This window comes from Arachis ipaensis, chromosome B08 (assembly GCF_000816755.2).
Source record: "Arachis ipaensis cultivar K30076 chromosome B08, Araip1.1, whole genome shotgun sequence".
Lineage (NCBI taxonomy): Eukaryota > Viridiplantae > Streptophyta > Magnoliopsida > Fabales > Fabaceae > Arachis > Arachis ipaensis.
In genome coordinates, this window is record NC_029792.2 from 41,245,145 (window position 1) to 41,260,148 (window position 15,004).

At 41.9% G+C, this 15,004-nt stretch overlaps 2 protein-coding genes across 2 annotated transcripts; one reads left to right on the forward strand and one right to left on the reverse strand.

Annotated features, from left to right (window-relative positions):
* LOC107610975 lies at positions 397 to 990 on the forward strand. Its single transcript, XM_016312948.1, has one exon. The coding sequence runs from the start codon at positions 397 to 399 to the stop codon at positions 988 to 990; it is 594 nt and encodes a 197-aa protein (XP_016168434.1).
* LOC110265290 (protein FAR1-RELATED SEQUENCE 5-like) lies at positions 9,359 to 10,779 on the reverse strand. Its single transcript, XM_021108219.1, has 4 exons — positions 10,748 to 10,779; positions 10,374 to 10,607; positions 9,800 to 10,328; positions 9,359 to 9,628 (listed from the first exon to the last, which is right to left on the reverse strand). Exons 1-4 carry the CDS (start codon positions 10,777 to 10,779, stop codon positions 9,359 to 9,361), a joined length of 1,065 nt encoding a protein of 354 aa, XP_020963878.1.

A 15,004-nucleotide genomic window follows, 5' to 3' on the forward strand; every position in this document is an offset into this window, starting at 1 on the left:
TCAAAAAAGAAAAAAAAACTTTCCTGGTCACTGTTGTGGGACTCTTCCCAATGCAATCGCAATCGCCCTAGTTTGTTTGAAACTGGAATAAATTGAATTTATTGTTATCTAATTTCTTGTTATTCCTTGAAAAACGATGTTAATAAATTGTTTCAAATTTTTTTGTATTTAAGGGGGCATTTACATTTATTAATGTGACGTGAGTGACGGCTCGCTGTAGCTATACGCGGAACAAGAGGGTTAGACCCATCATGATGCACAACCGCGCGCCTCAACACTACAATCTAGCAAAAGTGAGGAAGTGTATAGTACACGCATCCCTTACATGTTTACTCTATTTTGTTCTGGATAGTCTAATTCACGACATTCAAAAAAAAGAAAAAAAGTAGCTTAGATATGGCAAATCAGTTGGCGGAGTCAGTGGTTGAGATGGGTGACCAGGTCTGTCTGGACGATATATTGATAGAGATATTCACCCAGACAGACCCGAAGACGGTAGCAAAATGCAGAACCACAAGCACAACTTGGCGTGTCCGACTGTCTTCCGACGAATTTAGGAGGGACAACACGATCGCAAACAGCGGGAAACACCACAAGCTGTTGCTCCTGATTGGTGACCAAGAGACGTATTGTTCAAGAGTATCTTTCTGTCTTGTGGACTGTCTAGACGGAGGAAGAGTACCCGCGCCAATGCTAAAACAGCTGGGTCCTCGCGGATGGTGGAGTGTCATCGGCTCAGATTGTGGTATGATCTGTGTCCGGTATAGCCGGGCTGGTTTTGATAAGGGACTGATGGTATGGAACCCACTGCTGCGAGTCGCTCGACAACTGGACGATCCGGCAGACACTCTATGGAAACAAGCCGTTATCGGATACGCATTTGGATATCGGGCGGGAACTGAAAATTACTACGTCGTCCATATTTCAAAGAGGTATCTCAAAAACAGGTTCTTGCACTGCAATGTTTTCAATTCCGCAGATGGATTATGAAAACACGAGTACATAAATGATCAGCGTTTCACTCACCTCGGTGCGAGATCAGTGTTCTACCTTGGTAAGGCCTTGTGGGTCAACTAGGGTGGACGTGATGCCACGGTTGAAAATGCATGTGGTCGTTCTGGATGCAGGCAACCTTCTTCTGAGCAAGATTAGGATAAACCGTATCTCAATTCAACACGTGCAGGCGATGTGTGTGGTCGATTACATCCCACACCTAGTCAGATATGAACGATCCACACACGGACTATCGACCATATGGGCAAGATTGACTTGGAATCAATGTGCGTGGTCCCATTCATCAAGCTAGGAGTTGCTGGTCAGTTGGGTGTTCCATGGAATCCTGTGACGATCATGGGTGATTGTATGATCATAGTACGCGAAAATATTCATAGACGGGCAGCAACAGGGGTAAACGGTGTTTCTGTGATGGAGATTTCGTTGGATAAGATTAATTTAGTTAGCCGACACAGAATCACCGTATTTATAGGCGAGTGGCCGAGTAACATGTCCCTTCAGCGTTCTTTAATTGTGGGGGTGGGTTCTCTAGTTTCCTGAAGGAGTGGCCACTTGTGTGAGACGATCACATAGGCTGCCATGCCACAGTGACAGTGAGACGTTGGTGCATCGACGGAGGGCGATATTATGGAAGCGGATCCCTGCATTGTATGTTCAATAGTTGGAAAAAAAATTATTCATATGTATATATCTTGTTATGCGCTGGAAAACCCCCTATCGTTAAACGTTAACATGAAAATAATAAAAGCTGTATTCAATTTGATACATCTATTATAACTATAAGTTATTGATTCTTATCATTTTAGATTATTAACTATAACGTGTCATTATGTAGATTAAATAATAATAGGAAAATAGATTGTTCACCTTCCACTCTCCGTAATAATAATAGTGTTAAATGTTCTTATTTGAATTTTTGTCATTCTGCGTATTAAGTTTTTATTTTTTCCATGCCACACAATTAAAATAGATTTTAATATCGTATCGCCATGTGCAGACACTACTAATATCATATAATGGCAGGTCACCTTTTGCTATGTTAGAAAACACTTTGCAAAGGCTTGAACATTGGACGGCACCCAAGGTTGCCTAACCGGTCCAATTCTAATCGCATGTGATGTATCCTGCCTCGACGGAGCTGACCGTCTTCATACTCCAAGAAAGGTGTTCGCAGACCCAACTTTTTGACCGGGCAACAGCTAGCCGAATCGATCGTCTTCACACATCAAGCCATCACGGAAACACGATCATCCCCATATACAACCAATGCAGACCGACCCATCGAACGCCGACGACCAATACTGCAACCAACAATGGCCAATCATGGAACGCCCGCTGCATCCAACAATGTCAATGACGACACAGCTCAGGTACGATTGTGGTGCATTGGCTGGTTTACATAATTTTTTTTCAATTATGCTTGTGCTGCTCCCGATTCTACTGAGTTAGTTGTATACCACAACGTACTAACGAGCGCCCAATGCCAGGAGGACCAGAGAACACCGGACCCAAACGACAACACTTCGAACGATGCGTTGCTGGAAATAATGAGAGAGGTGCTCGAAAACACAAAGGTTGGTAACACCCGTCTCAATTTTCGCTCTAACTGTTTAGGTAAATCGAACCATCTGACAGATCTGTTACGATTTTCCATGAAAGAGCACGCAACGCCGAACGGATAGGGTCGAAGAGAAAATGGTGCCGATTCGGTTGTTGGTGGGTGGTCTCAGAGAGCCTCTCACCCAGGCACAAAAGGGACCTGTGCAGAAAGTCAACGCAACGTCCGATGGAAACTGGATAGAGAAATAAAGACTACCGGTCGCCGACAGGGAATACATGCACAACCCGATGTCACGCGCCTCCATTCCCAACCATAGACAGATGATGCTTCCAATAACAATGAGGAAGAGGCTACATCAGTCGTCGACAAAAAGCAGCAGCAGAGACGTCAACATGTCTGTTTACGATGACGACGACGATCAAAAACGGGCCATGCACCCAAAGATGTGCAGGTCCAACACGAACAGCGTCGAACAGGGGCCAAAGGGTGGCAAGGCCACATGCTTCTTCACCCGATTCAAGGAAAAAGTATACGGGGGTAACCGAGTGACTATATCACCTCAACGGAGCAACAATGCAGACAACCCGACAGGGCGCAATTGACTGCAGCCAACACATAACAGAAAAGGCAGTTTTCCCTTTAACACAATGACGTCATCCAACGAGAGCTCATCGAAGCCGAAAAGCAGCCACGGACGGACAGCCGACACCTATAAGCAGATTCCGCGCCATCTCCCGTCAAACTTGACCAAGAAGGGAAAAAACACCACCAACGTATGTCCCATCTCTTAGCACGAGATGAGAATCTGTAAGTACGTCTACGACCATGATACCGACCCCACGTCAGTATGCTATCTGAAAACCAATGACTGAATCTGCCGTGTGGCGTCATTAGTGCCGGAAGGCCGCAGTTAAATTGGGCTCGCGGGTGTAACATCTTCCATTTGTTGACTGCAGGGAGATTGTTGTACACGTCGGGTCGCAACATGCAACTCGTTCTGACATGGAATGCCTGGTAGACGGACGGCAACCAACCCCGAAGGCACGTAGCAATCCATCATATCCTCTTCGAATTAATGGATTTTTTCACTAATCCGAGTTTAATCTTTCCATGCGAAGTCTGATTTTTTTGTCGTCCAATGATTTGCAGATAATGGAGTTGATCACGATCATGGTTGCATTGGAGGGAGAAACTGATGGAGATCACCATCGAGCGGTGTGGTGCTTGCATCCGAAGTTTGCGGTACGGCCAAATTCTAATTCCGTAGTTTAGTTGAATGCATAACTATGATTTAACATTCTCTGTTTTAACACCAACCATGTACCGTTGTCATGCACGGTGACTTGTTTCATCCTCTGAATACTCCCTGAGTAACCAGGTCGATGTAATGGATGTCGTCCACCCTGAGATTTTGGCGCAGCGATACGGCAATGACTACATGCACCCGACGGAAGACCTGCGCCTTGTAAGCTACCGACCGATACGATTCTTGTACGCAAGTTCTGAACCTAAGTGGATTGAATTATGACTATCTTATCGTATTTGGATTTTCTATCAATCGCATGTCTATATGCCAGTATTGGAAGAAGACTGCGACAAGCACTGATTCTTGGCTGTCGTTGACCTGTCGGAGAAGCAGGTCTTCCAATTTTACATGAATGCAACTAAAGAATCAAAGGCAAGAAGGAGACGTGTCATACAATGCATGGTAAGCGCACATAAGTTAATTCAGCGTCCTATCCAAATACGCTAATCTTTTTATCTTGGCGAATCTGTGCCAGCTAACTGCGTTGGATGGAATCGTTGCAACTGACGGGTATAAAAAGTTACGCTCTAAGAGCGCTCCCGAGTTTGCCAGTTTCGACATCATGGCCGCACCAGGGGTGCCAAAAAACAACAGCAATACAGACTCTGGCATTTGGGTCATGCAGTGGATGGCAATAGGACGACGGTTCACCTACGCAGTAAAATGCAATTCCACTGTATCTTTCTAATAAACGCCGGAATGACCATTGTAGCTTGATGAAGAGAAGATCAAAATCAAAATGGCCATTGCACTATTAATGGGAAGATGCAACGAGGAACGTGGTGCATTGCTTGCAAAGGCGGCCGAAGCGGCCAAGACGAGGGAATCGTGTCTAAGCTACGTGTGAAGGGGCCGAATACAAAGTTTTTTTTGTTATGCACTGCATTTTTTTTTGTTGGATGAATTGATACCAGTTATGTTATGTGACATTGTTGGGCCTCCTCAATGGACGGACAGTCTTCCTGGGCTAATTATATCATGGGTCATATATCTTATTACTGTTATTGTATCTTGATGTTATTTAATGTTATTTTCCAGCATGACCCAAAAAAAGAGTTATGTTCAAGAAAAAAATATAAAAACCATAAATATACAAAAAAGTGTAATTATGAACAACTTACCTGCTTCCATCGACTACATCAATCCGTCCATCCATCACCAAGGCAAGGCTGACAATACGAAGTGATATTTCACTGACCCACTCAATGGAATAGATGATAAAGATTAAATTAAGGCTATAATTTAAATTTGAATTCCTTCGATTATCACCTTTTTAGAAATCCGGTTATTGCCCTTGGTAATTGCACCAACATTAATGCCCAATTAATGCCTAGTCTAATCAGGTTTAAGGGTTATTTATTAAAAAGAAAAAACTTAAAAAAGCAGGAGGTGTTTCGCCAGATTAACGCGCGTACGTTTTTCAGTCAACAAAAACAAAAAAGCACATACTTTTCGAAGAAGGAAAGCCATTGTTGGAGACTCAAAAGCTTTCGGCAGTAAAGAACCGGCAACCATCCAAGAAATCACAGGCGAGGTATCACAATGCCGGCGCTTGCTGATTTCCGCTTCTTCAATTTCATAATCCCCAACATGGAAAATCAAATTGTAAGTTTTCAGTTTTTTTGCTCTAATCCCATAACCCCAAGACCCGCATGCAAGCCCACATCAATATCGATTTCTTAATCGTGCAGAGAATGCCGCCGACCTTCTCCAACCTAGTCCGGGAGAACATGAGCAACCGCGTCGAGATAAGCACTACAAATGGTCAGTCGTGGAGCATCTCGTGGGTTGTCGAGGAGGAGCATCCGCATCAAATCGTCTTCACTGGAGGGTGGCGAGCCTTTTACGAACACTACCATCTTCGAATCGGTGCCATGCTGCTATTATCGTATCACCAACCAAAGTTTTTCTATGTGGCCCTCCATGGCACAAGTTTCTGCGAGATCAACTATGGAAAGTAACAAGATTATCTAGCGGGTTTTCTGTATGCACTCGGCTAAGGCGTTTGTTTTATGCTGTTTTACGTTGTACCAGAAACTTGCGAAACGGAAGTCTTCCGGCAATACCCGCACATGGCAACTATACAGTCCAGTTCTTCGCGATAATGCTAGTGAACAACCCTGATACACTGGTATAGACGCCAATTTCAATTCTTTTACTACCTGCAATCATCAATCCATCCATGTATGACACATTTTATTTTTTTTTACCATCCGCTACAGATGCTCCCACCACGGTTCTCGCGGGATTATGGCCAATCCCTACCGCGACCCCTGACCCTAACCACGCCTACAGGACAGCGTCATCGCGTGGGCTGGAATATGGAACTTAATGGAAGGATCGTTCTTCATGGAGGATGGGACGCTGTCTGGGAACACTATGGCCTAAGGGATGAGTGGCTGGTACTGTTCCATTATCACGACATTCAAAACACCATGTATGTCATGTTCTTCAACTGTCATACAATAGAAATCAACTACTTGGCCCATGCCGGGCCGAGGACGGACTGCACTTTTATAAGCTATCCGACGGCCCCCAGGTCAATGCACATAGCCGATGGGTTCAGATCGACCAATCCCTTCTTTGTCAAGCCAATCGTACACCGCCTGGCATCCCGTTTTCTCGTAAATGTGCCGACAATTATATTTAAAGGCAACTATATCTGGTACTATTATTCTAGTCAATTATTTCATTGCTCTCACTCTAAAAAATATGTCCTCGCTTCCAGCCAAATGTCCTACCTCTTCCGGGAGTCTACGAGGATAGCCCAATTTCGATTACCAACGAGAGGGGCGCGTGGACCGTTCAGTATACGCACTATGTCGGGAGGACGAACGGATGTTTTGGAGTAGGCTGGTCTACCTTAGCAACTGCATGCCAACTAAGACACGGCCATGTGTGTGTCTTCGAGCGGCTAGTGCCGCAAGACTACCAGCTGCATATATATTGAGAACTCATGTATCCTAAACCCCCCAACCACCACCCCCCACCCCCATCCAAGTAACTCGGTCCATGTTGTTTTCTTGCCTCCGTTTGTGAAGTACAATGCTGCAAGATGCATGTCCATACATCTGTATCTTTAATCTATATTTTATTTCCAGGCATACAATTCTACCTTGCCCTCATTAACTTATGCTTTATGATAAACACGATAATCTTTTCTGTTGTTAATGTGCACGTAGCATTGCAAATAGAGTGATCTCCCAATATTAGAAATGTATGTCAATTAGTGCCCATGGCTATGAAGTTTGAATGTAATTTTAAGCTGTGAAGCTTGAATGTAATTCTCTTCACTTTACCTAATTTTTGTAATTTTGAATTTTGAAACTTCAAAATGATTTGTTAATCTCCTAAAAATGATAATTGGTGGTAGTTGTTTATTGATTTAAAGTTGTTACCATCCTTTATTTAGTGCATTCAATTCATCACGTCCGGTGTTTTAAAAGGGTGTTTTAAATTACGTCCGGAAGCCATGATCCCCTACAAAGAATTTCAAAACCGCGATTGAACCACATGCATTTTCCAATGAGTACACAAGCTAGTACAAGATGTAATCAGTTCCGAATGTCTACTGCAAAGAGGCAGACGAAGGGAGTTATTTTAAGAGATGTGCATCTGAATATCCGCTGAACGTTACATACAAAATATCCGTATAAACGTTACATACAAAATATCCACTTACCATATATACAAAATATCTACTAAACATAGAATCGCTATAAAGATGCCCCTAACTACCATGTCTGGTTCAACAAAAGGGTCGACAACGAGCGATACATAATACATTAGGTTTGACAGTGGATTGCAGCTCTTCGCATGACACCACTTCACACCTCCACTTCTGGAATCAGTCATCGGTTCCTCTCTATGGTTTTACTGAAAATACACGATTAAAATCAGTTAATTCTAGAGCACAGCCACAAACCAACGAAAGCCAACATAGCAAAAACTTGTTTTAACGTCGATGACATATAGACGGTTCTGTACTAAGATGAAATGCAGACAATATTCGGTGTGCGGCTACAGCCTACCGGAGAATGTGAAAGGGTTCGACTAACCTACCGTTGCAACACACTATGGTGACGACTGTAGGCCCCCTTTGCTTAATCAGCGAGAGACATGACTGGCGCGAACGTGTTGGTCCCAGTGAAGTCGCTGTTAACAAACCCAGCCTGTGTGTCACTATCGGAGCATTGGAACGAAGGAATCTCCGCGGTCGCATACAGATCGCCGGATAGGTTATCATAGAGCTGACACCAATGTAAAAAACAAATTATTAGAACCATTTAACAGGGCAGAAATCTTAACTAGATCATCTATAAAGCGACTAACCAACCATGTCAGTGTCCATCGAATCCATCGAATCCATGTCATCTGCAACTGCGCTAGATGACTCCATTGTGCGGCTATCCGGATATGTCATCCTGTTGTGTCCCACCTCCCGGCACAAACGACATCGCTGGGTTTTCTTTCCACCGTGAGCACCGTTACCCTTTGTATTGCACCTAGGTGGATTCTGCGTCGGGGCTCCGCCACCCTTAGTAGGTGGCCCCTCGGGTGGAAAACTAGTGTCCCCTGCATCTTCGTTCTTGAAGTGCTTCAGCATTAGCATGGCAATGTCTCTTGCAAACTGGAACTTTTCAGTGCTGTGACATGCAATCTTGCACACTTTCCGGTACCAATCCATCAGGCACCAGTGTTGCGTCCCAAATCACGCCCATCGACTGCACCGCCACAAGTTTTGCATCCTTGGTCCATCTCGGCAATATCAGAGACCTTGGGATCTCATGAACATTGCTAAGAACAAGCACCGCAATTATATGTTCGCAGGGGACCCCGAAACATTCCATTCTCATGCACGTGCATCGGACCTCCCTCATATCAGACGTCGCAACAACACGCCAATCCTTCCCCGGAGTGCCGTATCGAGAGACGGTGTGGATAAAATAGGAACCGTTGTCTTCAGAGTCAACCACCCTCATTGCACAGGCCCTGTCAAGAATGGAAACAAACAAATAGAATATTACCCGAGTGTAGTTCTCGACTACACTCCGCTCCAACTGTTTCAGGTTGGTGGTCATAACAGGGTCACCCTTTGCACACTCGAAATCAGCCTCCACTTCTTTTGCACGCACGAACATCAAGCATCGATGGAAATGACGTAAAAACTCAGTGTAACTGTATCGAGACTTAACATACCGTGATATCACAGCGTGCAAGCCCTCGCACCTTGAAGTCGTTTGAAATTCGGTAAAGAACTTTCCCCGTATGTATGCTGTGGCCCAACTGTGCCTTCTCTCGTAAATGTCATGTACCCATCTTTTATTGGCGATGCCAAATTTCTCAACCATCTCAAACCACTTTCTCTGGAATGTTCGGACCTCATAGTTTCCAAGCATGCAATCCATAAACATCTTGGTGAATTTAGGCTTTCCGATGTTGCTCGTGACGTTTCGGAGTAGATGCCAAGCACAGAGTCAATGGTGAGCCTCTGGAAAAACTTGCTCGATCGCAGACTTCATTTTTCTGTCACCATCGGTTATTATGGACACGGGAGCCTTCCCTTTCATTGAAGTTTGCAACTGTTGAAGCAGCCAGACATAGGTCTCTTCTTTCTCGTCTGCCACCAGTGCAGCAGCAAAGACAACCATTTGGTTGTGGTGATTCACACCGGAGAATACTACAAGAGGTAAAAGGTAAACGTTTTTCTTGTACGTTGCATCAAATGCAACCACGTCTCCAAAAACCTGGTAATCAATTTGGCTGGTGCCGTCACACCAAAACAAATGTTGCAACACGCCCTCACCGTCAACAACTTCCTTGTAGTATAGTGCTGGATCATTTGCCTTGCACTCTCGGAGATACCTTAGGCACGATTCTGCATCTAGGCCACCCTCCCTTCGTTACTTTGCATTTACATTGTGCATGTCCCTTGTTGTGTACGGGACATTATGATACCCGCCGGCTAGGCTCGCCATAAAACCGTGGATTCGCGAGACGCCAATGCCCCCTTTGCGCATGTCGTTCATCTGCTCGATGTCCGCTTCGCTCATCCTCCGATGGCCTGGGAGCATGGAAGAAAATCGCAACTTAAGAACATGGTGGTTATGCGCGTCTAAAAAGTACGCAACGTGCCAACGTTCTGATTCATCGTCCATGCGGAGTAGCATCTTTGCAGAGCATCCACACCGTGTCTCGGCCCTCGGCCTCTTTTGCCGGTTAGGCATCGAGTAGAACTTCGAGGATCGGTACCCTTGTCGGTGGCACACGAACTCCTGCCGTATCCTTAATTTGACGCATTTTTCACTTCTGGAACGTCTCACGCCGAAGCCATGGTGCTTTGCATATTGCTGGTAGAACTCAAATGCAATGTCAACATCTGCGAAATTAAAGCAGAGAACATCCTCATCACTCAAGTTCAAAAAATCAATCCAACCTATCGATTCGCTGGAATCAACAGCGTACTAGTCATCGTCTGCATAATTGTCAGACATTCCCCCGACGCCGTCCAAACTGTCTTCCATTTCAACCGCATCCCCATTGTCGACATCGGCCTCTTCATGATGGTCGTGTTCTGTTTCATCTTCCTGTAAATCGTACTCGTCCGACTTCATCCCTGCAAAGCCTTCGCCCCCAAACGATCCAACTCCGTCGTCTGCTCCGTCGCACATTTCTCCTTCCTCGGCGACGCGCACGCCCCCAGTGGTATCTTCATCCCCGGCAACCCTGTGCCAAACAGCAACAGTGCGGTAATTTAGCGAAACACGCGAAATTGTGGGATGTCCTCCAATGGAAAATTGCAGACTTATGACAAAACAAAGGGGGGTATTTGTAAATCAAGTGAAGGATGATAATACAACGGGTACCTTCTTTTCACTGATGGAGACGGCGAAGCCATCAACTGTCGAAGACAACCGACAATGCAGATCAGGCTCCATCGTCGTCATAGGTGAGGCTGTTTGTGTGCTTGGATTTGCCTGAACAGACTCGTTAACACTGAACACTTTCTCAATCCCAAAGAAAAATAGCATTTCGTGGTTCAAAATCTTCGAATCTCGTCGGATGAGTTGTTGGAACAAGACGCTGCCAAAGCCACCGTGGCTGGGTGGGGGAGGGCGGGAGAAGAAGTTAGCTGAGAAGAAGTTAGCTGAGTCATTCTCAGTGGTGGAGATAGGAAGGGATGGTGAGATTGCAACGGAGGATAAGGGGAGGAAGAAAACCTGGGCTGGAAGAGGAGTTAACGGCAGTAATAGTTGTTAACTAAACTCTGAGTGTCCAACTAATTTTAGAATTAAGTAAAATGTATTTAGTTTGAAAATTGAAAAACTGACCCCTCTATTTTATACGAAATTGTAGAAAATACTCAACAAAAACAAGCATTTATATTCTCGCACTACCTGGCTGACCGGTGCGCCAAACACAGTTTTGGCGTTTCGGTGCGCTAACAGGGAGCGCGTACCGAATCCGTGCCCCACACACAGTACTTTATACGCACAACACATCTCCTTCATTTCACTTTGCACTCAGAACACATTTTTCTTCCCTTAATTTTTTTAAGGCAAGTCTTTGCTTCTTCCTTTTTCTTTCAGTTTTTTTTATCTTCAATTTTAGTGAGCTGAACTAAATCACAAAATGATGAAATTTATATGTTGGATCTAAAAATAATTAAAATAAAATAACAAAAAAATTATATACCAACAATATTTAACTTCACAGTTTTCTTAAAATACTTTTAACAAATTTTAGAAGACTCTTCTTTTTTATCTTTATGCAGTGAAATTTCAATATAATATTTTTGAAATTTTTACTAAATGATCTATCTAGACCTTTTTTTATCTCTTTTTTTTCTGATTTTTCTCACCTTCCGTTTTATCTTTTCCCTTTTAACATTGTTCCTTAAGATTGGGTATCCTATTTTTATCTCGCAAAACTCTACTACAACAGATAGCAATGAAATGTTTGGGTCAGTGTTTCTTCGTGGCAACACAAGAGGTCTAGAGCTGGTTGCATACGGGCTGATAGCATCTGATGAACACATATCTCGTCAGGAAGTTTCCTTCATTATGTTGGAAAAGTTTGTAACTACAATGGGGCATAAGATATGCGATTTTAACTATCGATTGATGATATGCATGCAGCAATAAATTTAGCAGTCCAAAGGGGATAAACAACTTCAAAAAATTATGGATCATAGCCTAGAGGAGCATAGGGGTTATTTTTAGTGGGTATTTTTTTTCTCCTCATGTCTACTGAAGTCATTTCTCTTAACCAATTAGAAGAAGAGAAAGAAAATTCAAGAACCAACCATCAAACTAATGACGTTAAAAAAGTACTTGTTGGGAGGCAACCCAACATTAGGTAATTTTTTTTCATTTTTCTTTTTGCTATGCTTCATGTTGCATATGTATTCTATGGACTAAGTTTGGTGTTGCTACACCAACATGATGCTTGCATTTCACTAGGTACTTGGCCCAACCTCTCATTGATTGTGTCATACTAAGTTCGGTGTTCTTACACCAAGTTTGGTGTTGCCACACTTCACTCATGCAAGGTCCACCCACTCCCCCTCTCCCGTGCCAATACATTAGCAACATGTTTATTTTGCTTTATTTTGTCTTTTCTTTTCTTTTGTTTTTAATTTTGTTTGTTTTATTTGACTGAGCTTCCGTCTTACTTCCATATATCCACTAGACAATCATGATTATTCCTATTTTCATCACTACTATTTTTCTTTGTTGCTTGAGGACAACCAATCATTATAAGTTTGGTAATGGAGGCTATACTCTACATAGCCTAAAAGGATAATGAAGAGGAAGATGGAAAGATGATAGTAATGAGAACTAAGGTTGTTGACTTCTATTTGTTTCCTTCCTTTTTAATTATATGCATATATTATCTTATTCTATCCTATACAATGCATTTATGAGTCTTGTTAGTCAAGTGCATATCATTATTTGTTCATCACAATCCACAATTATAATTATGCTTACTCCTAAATGTGGGTAAAGATCATGTGCCAAGAAAGAACAAAAAGAAAAAGGGATTGATCATAAAGAGCATGACAATCTGAGTTTAGAAGGCCAAACTAACTAAGAATATTCAACACAAGTTAAGCCAAATTTCTTGAGGTCTTACTCTAGAGGACTATTATAGAATCTTTACACTTGACAAAGCCTTGAAGGAACAACATGTAATGAAAAAAAAAAGGAGTTGAAAGAGAAGTCAAAGACTTTGAGCACCACTGACTATGGATCCAAGTCAAGTGCTTATGTATCAAGCAAAAGTTTGAAAACAAAGCATTTAGAGTCACAACTAGACTTAAGGTGCAAAGTACCCCACTAAAAGAGGAAAAAGCTAAAGGCTCTGAGTACTAATGATAGAAAATGTTAAAAGGACATGGTAAGCTCAAAGAGCTCCCCAATCATATGTTTATGGTGTTTTTGTGTCGAGCAAAGTTTGAAACAAAATATTTAGAGTCACGGCTAGGTCCAAGGTGCAAAGCACTCAAAGAAAATAAGCTATAGAAGAAAAGTAAACAAGCTTGTTTCAAGGTGATGATTCAAGGAAGAATTCTATAACCTAATCCGGACAGAGAACTTGAAAGATTATAACCAATTGTGTGAAATTGTGCATAAGTGAAATGACTAACCAAACTCATTTGAATTGCAACCATTCACCCTTGTATTTTAAGATTAAAAAGTTTGATGAGTAAGTCATGATTCTTTCCTTACTTGAGAACAAGTAAGGGCTTAAGTTTGGTGTTGCGATGCGTGATTATCTTAAGCACTTTTCCTTGGCATTTCTTATAGAGAATTAATGGCTTTTGCTTGACAATTATATGATTTTTAAAGCTATTCTATTAATACTTTGATTTTCTTGGTTTCATGAATTTTGTAGAAAAATTTTAGGAAAAGAGAATCAAAAGAATAAGGAGGAACCAAGAATTGAAAACAAGTGCAAAGAGAATTCATGAATGTTGTTAACCCTGACCTCCTCACACTCCAATGAGCATAATTTGAGCTATAGAGGTCCAAATGACGCGATTCTAGCGGTATTAGAAAGCCGACTTCTAGATATTTCCAATGATATATAATAGTACATGCTTTTTCTTTGGCATCACGACGCTAAATGCCACGACTCGGCGTTTAGTGCCGAGGGCCTCGTAATTTGTGCAATGATTCTGTAAAGGTGGCGCTAAACGCTACTACCTGGAGTTTAGCACCAAGCCCGTGTCAACGAGTTCCACGGAAGGCTCTTTAATTTTTAAATTAAGAAAAAATAATTTTTAAGGTTTGAGAATTTTAATTTTGTATCGATTAGGATTAGATATAAAAGGATAAAAGATTCAACCCTGGGCTCTCTTCTCTTCTTTTTGCTCATTTCGCATTTTTACACTTTTTATTCTAGGTTTTTCTTTGAGTCATGAGCAACTAAACCTCTATTATTAAAGTTAGGATCTCTGTTTATTTTAATGGATTAATACTATTGTCATTCTACTCTTAATCAATGCACTGATTTACATTCAAGGATTGATTTTGTTGTTCATCCTAAGAATTATAGTGTATTGAAAGATAATTCTTTTTCTATTCCGCACCATTCTTATAGTTGTTGTTAGTAATATTGTTATGCAGGTTCAACCAGTGTGCAGGTTGTTGAAAGTGCATCTTTTGAGTATCTAGTTAATGTAATCGTGAAAAAGTTGGTGTTATGCTTATAATTAATGAGATTTCGTTCTTTGTTCTTGTTAATATCCAGAGCATCTTATGTAACTTGTTTTTGGTTTTTACGAATTTCGGAGTTGCGCTGATCATATAAATAATGAGCTTTAGTTGGTTATTAATCCTATTATGCTGCATCAATGAAATTAGCAACAACATTTTAAATTTATTGATTTTTATTTGCTTACAACATTGTATAGAAAAAATGGGTATGTCTAAAATGAGCTCAACAATTATGTGTTTATTGAATAAGCCACACTCATATAGACCATTAGATTTTATTAGATAAAAATCAAAGATTAATATAAAAGAAGAGCATTGATGGACACTAATAAATATAGAATATCCTAATACATAAATAAATACTTTAAATGGCAACAGAATCTTTTATTTTTAAATAATTAA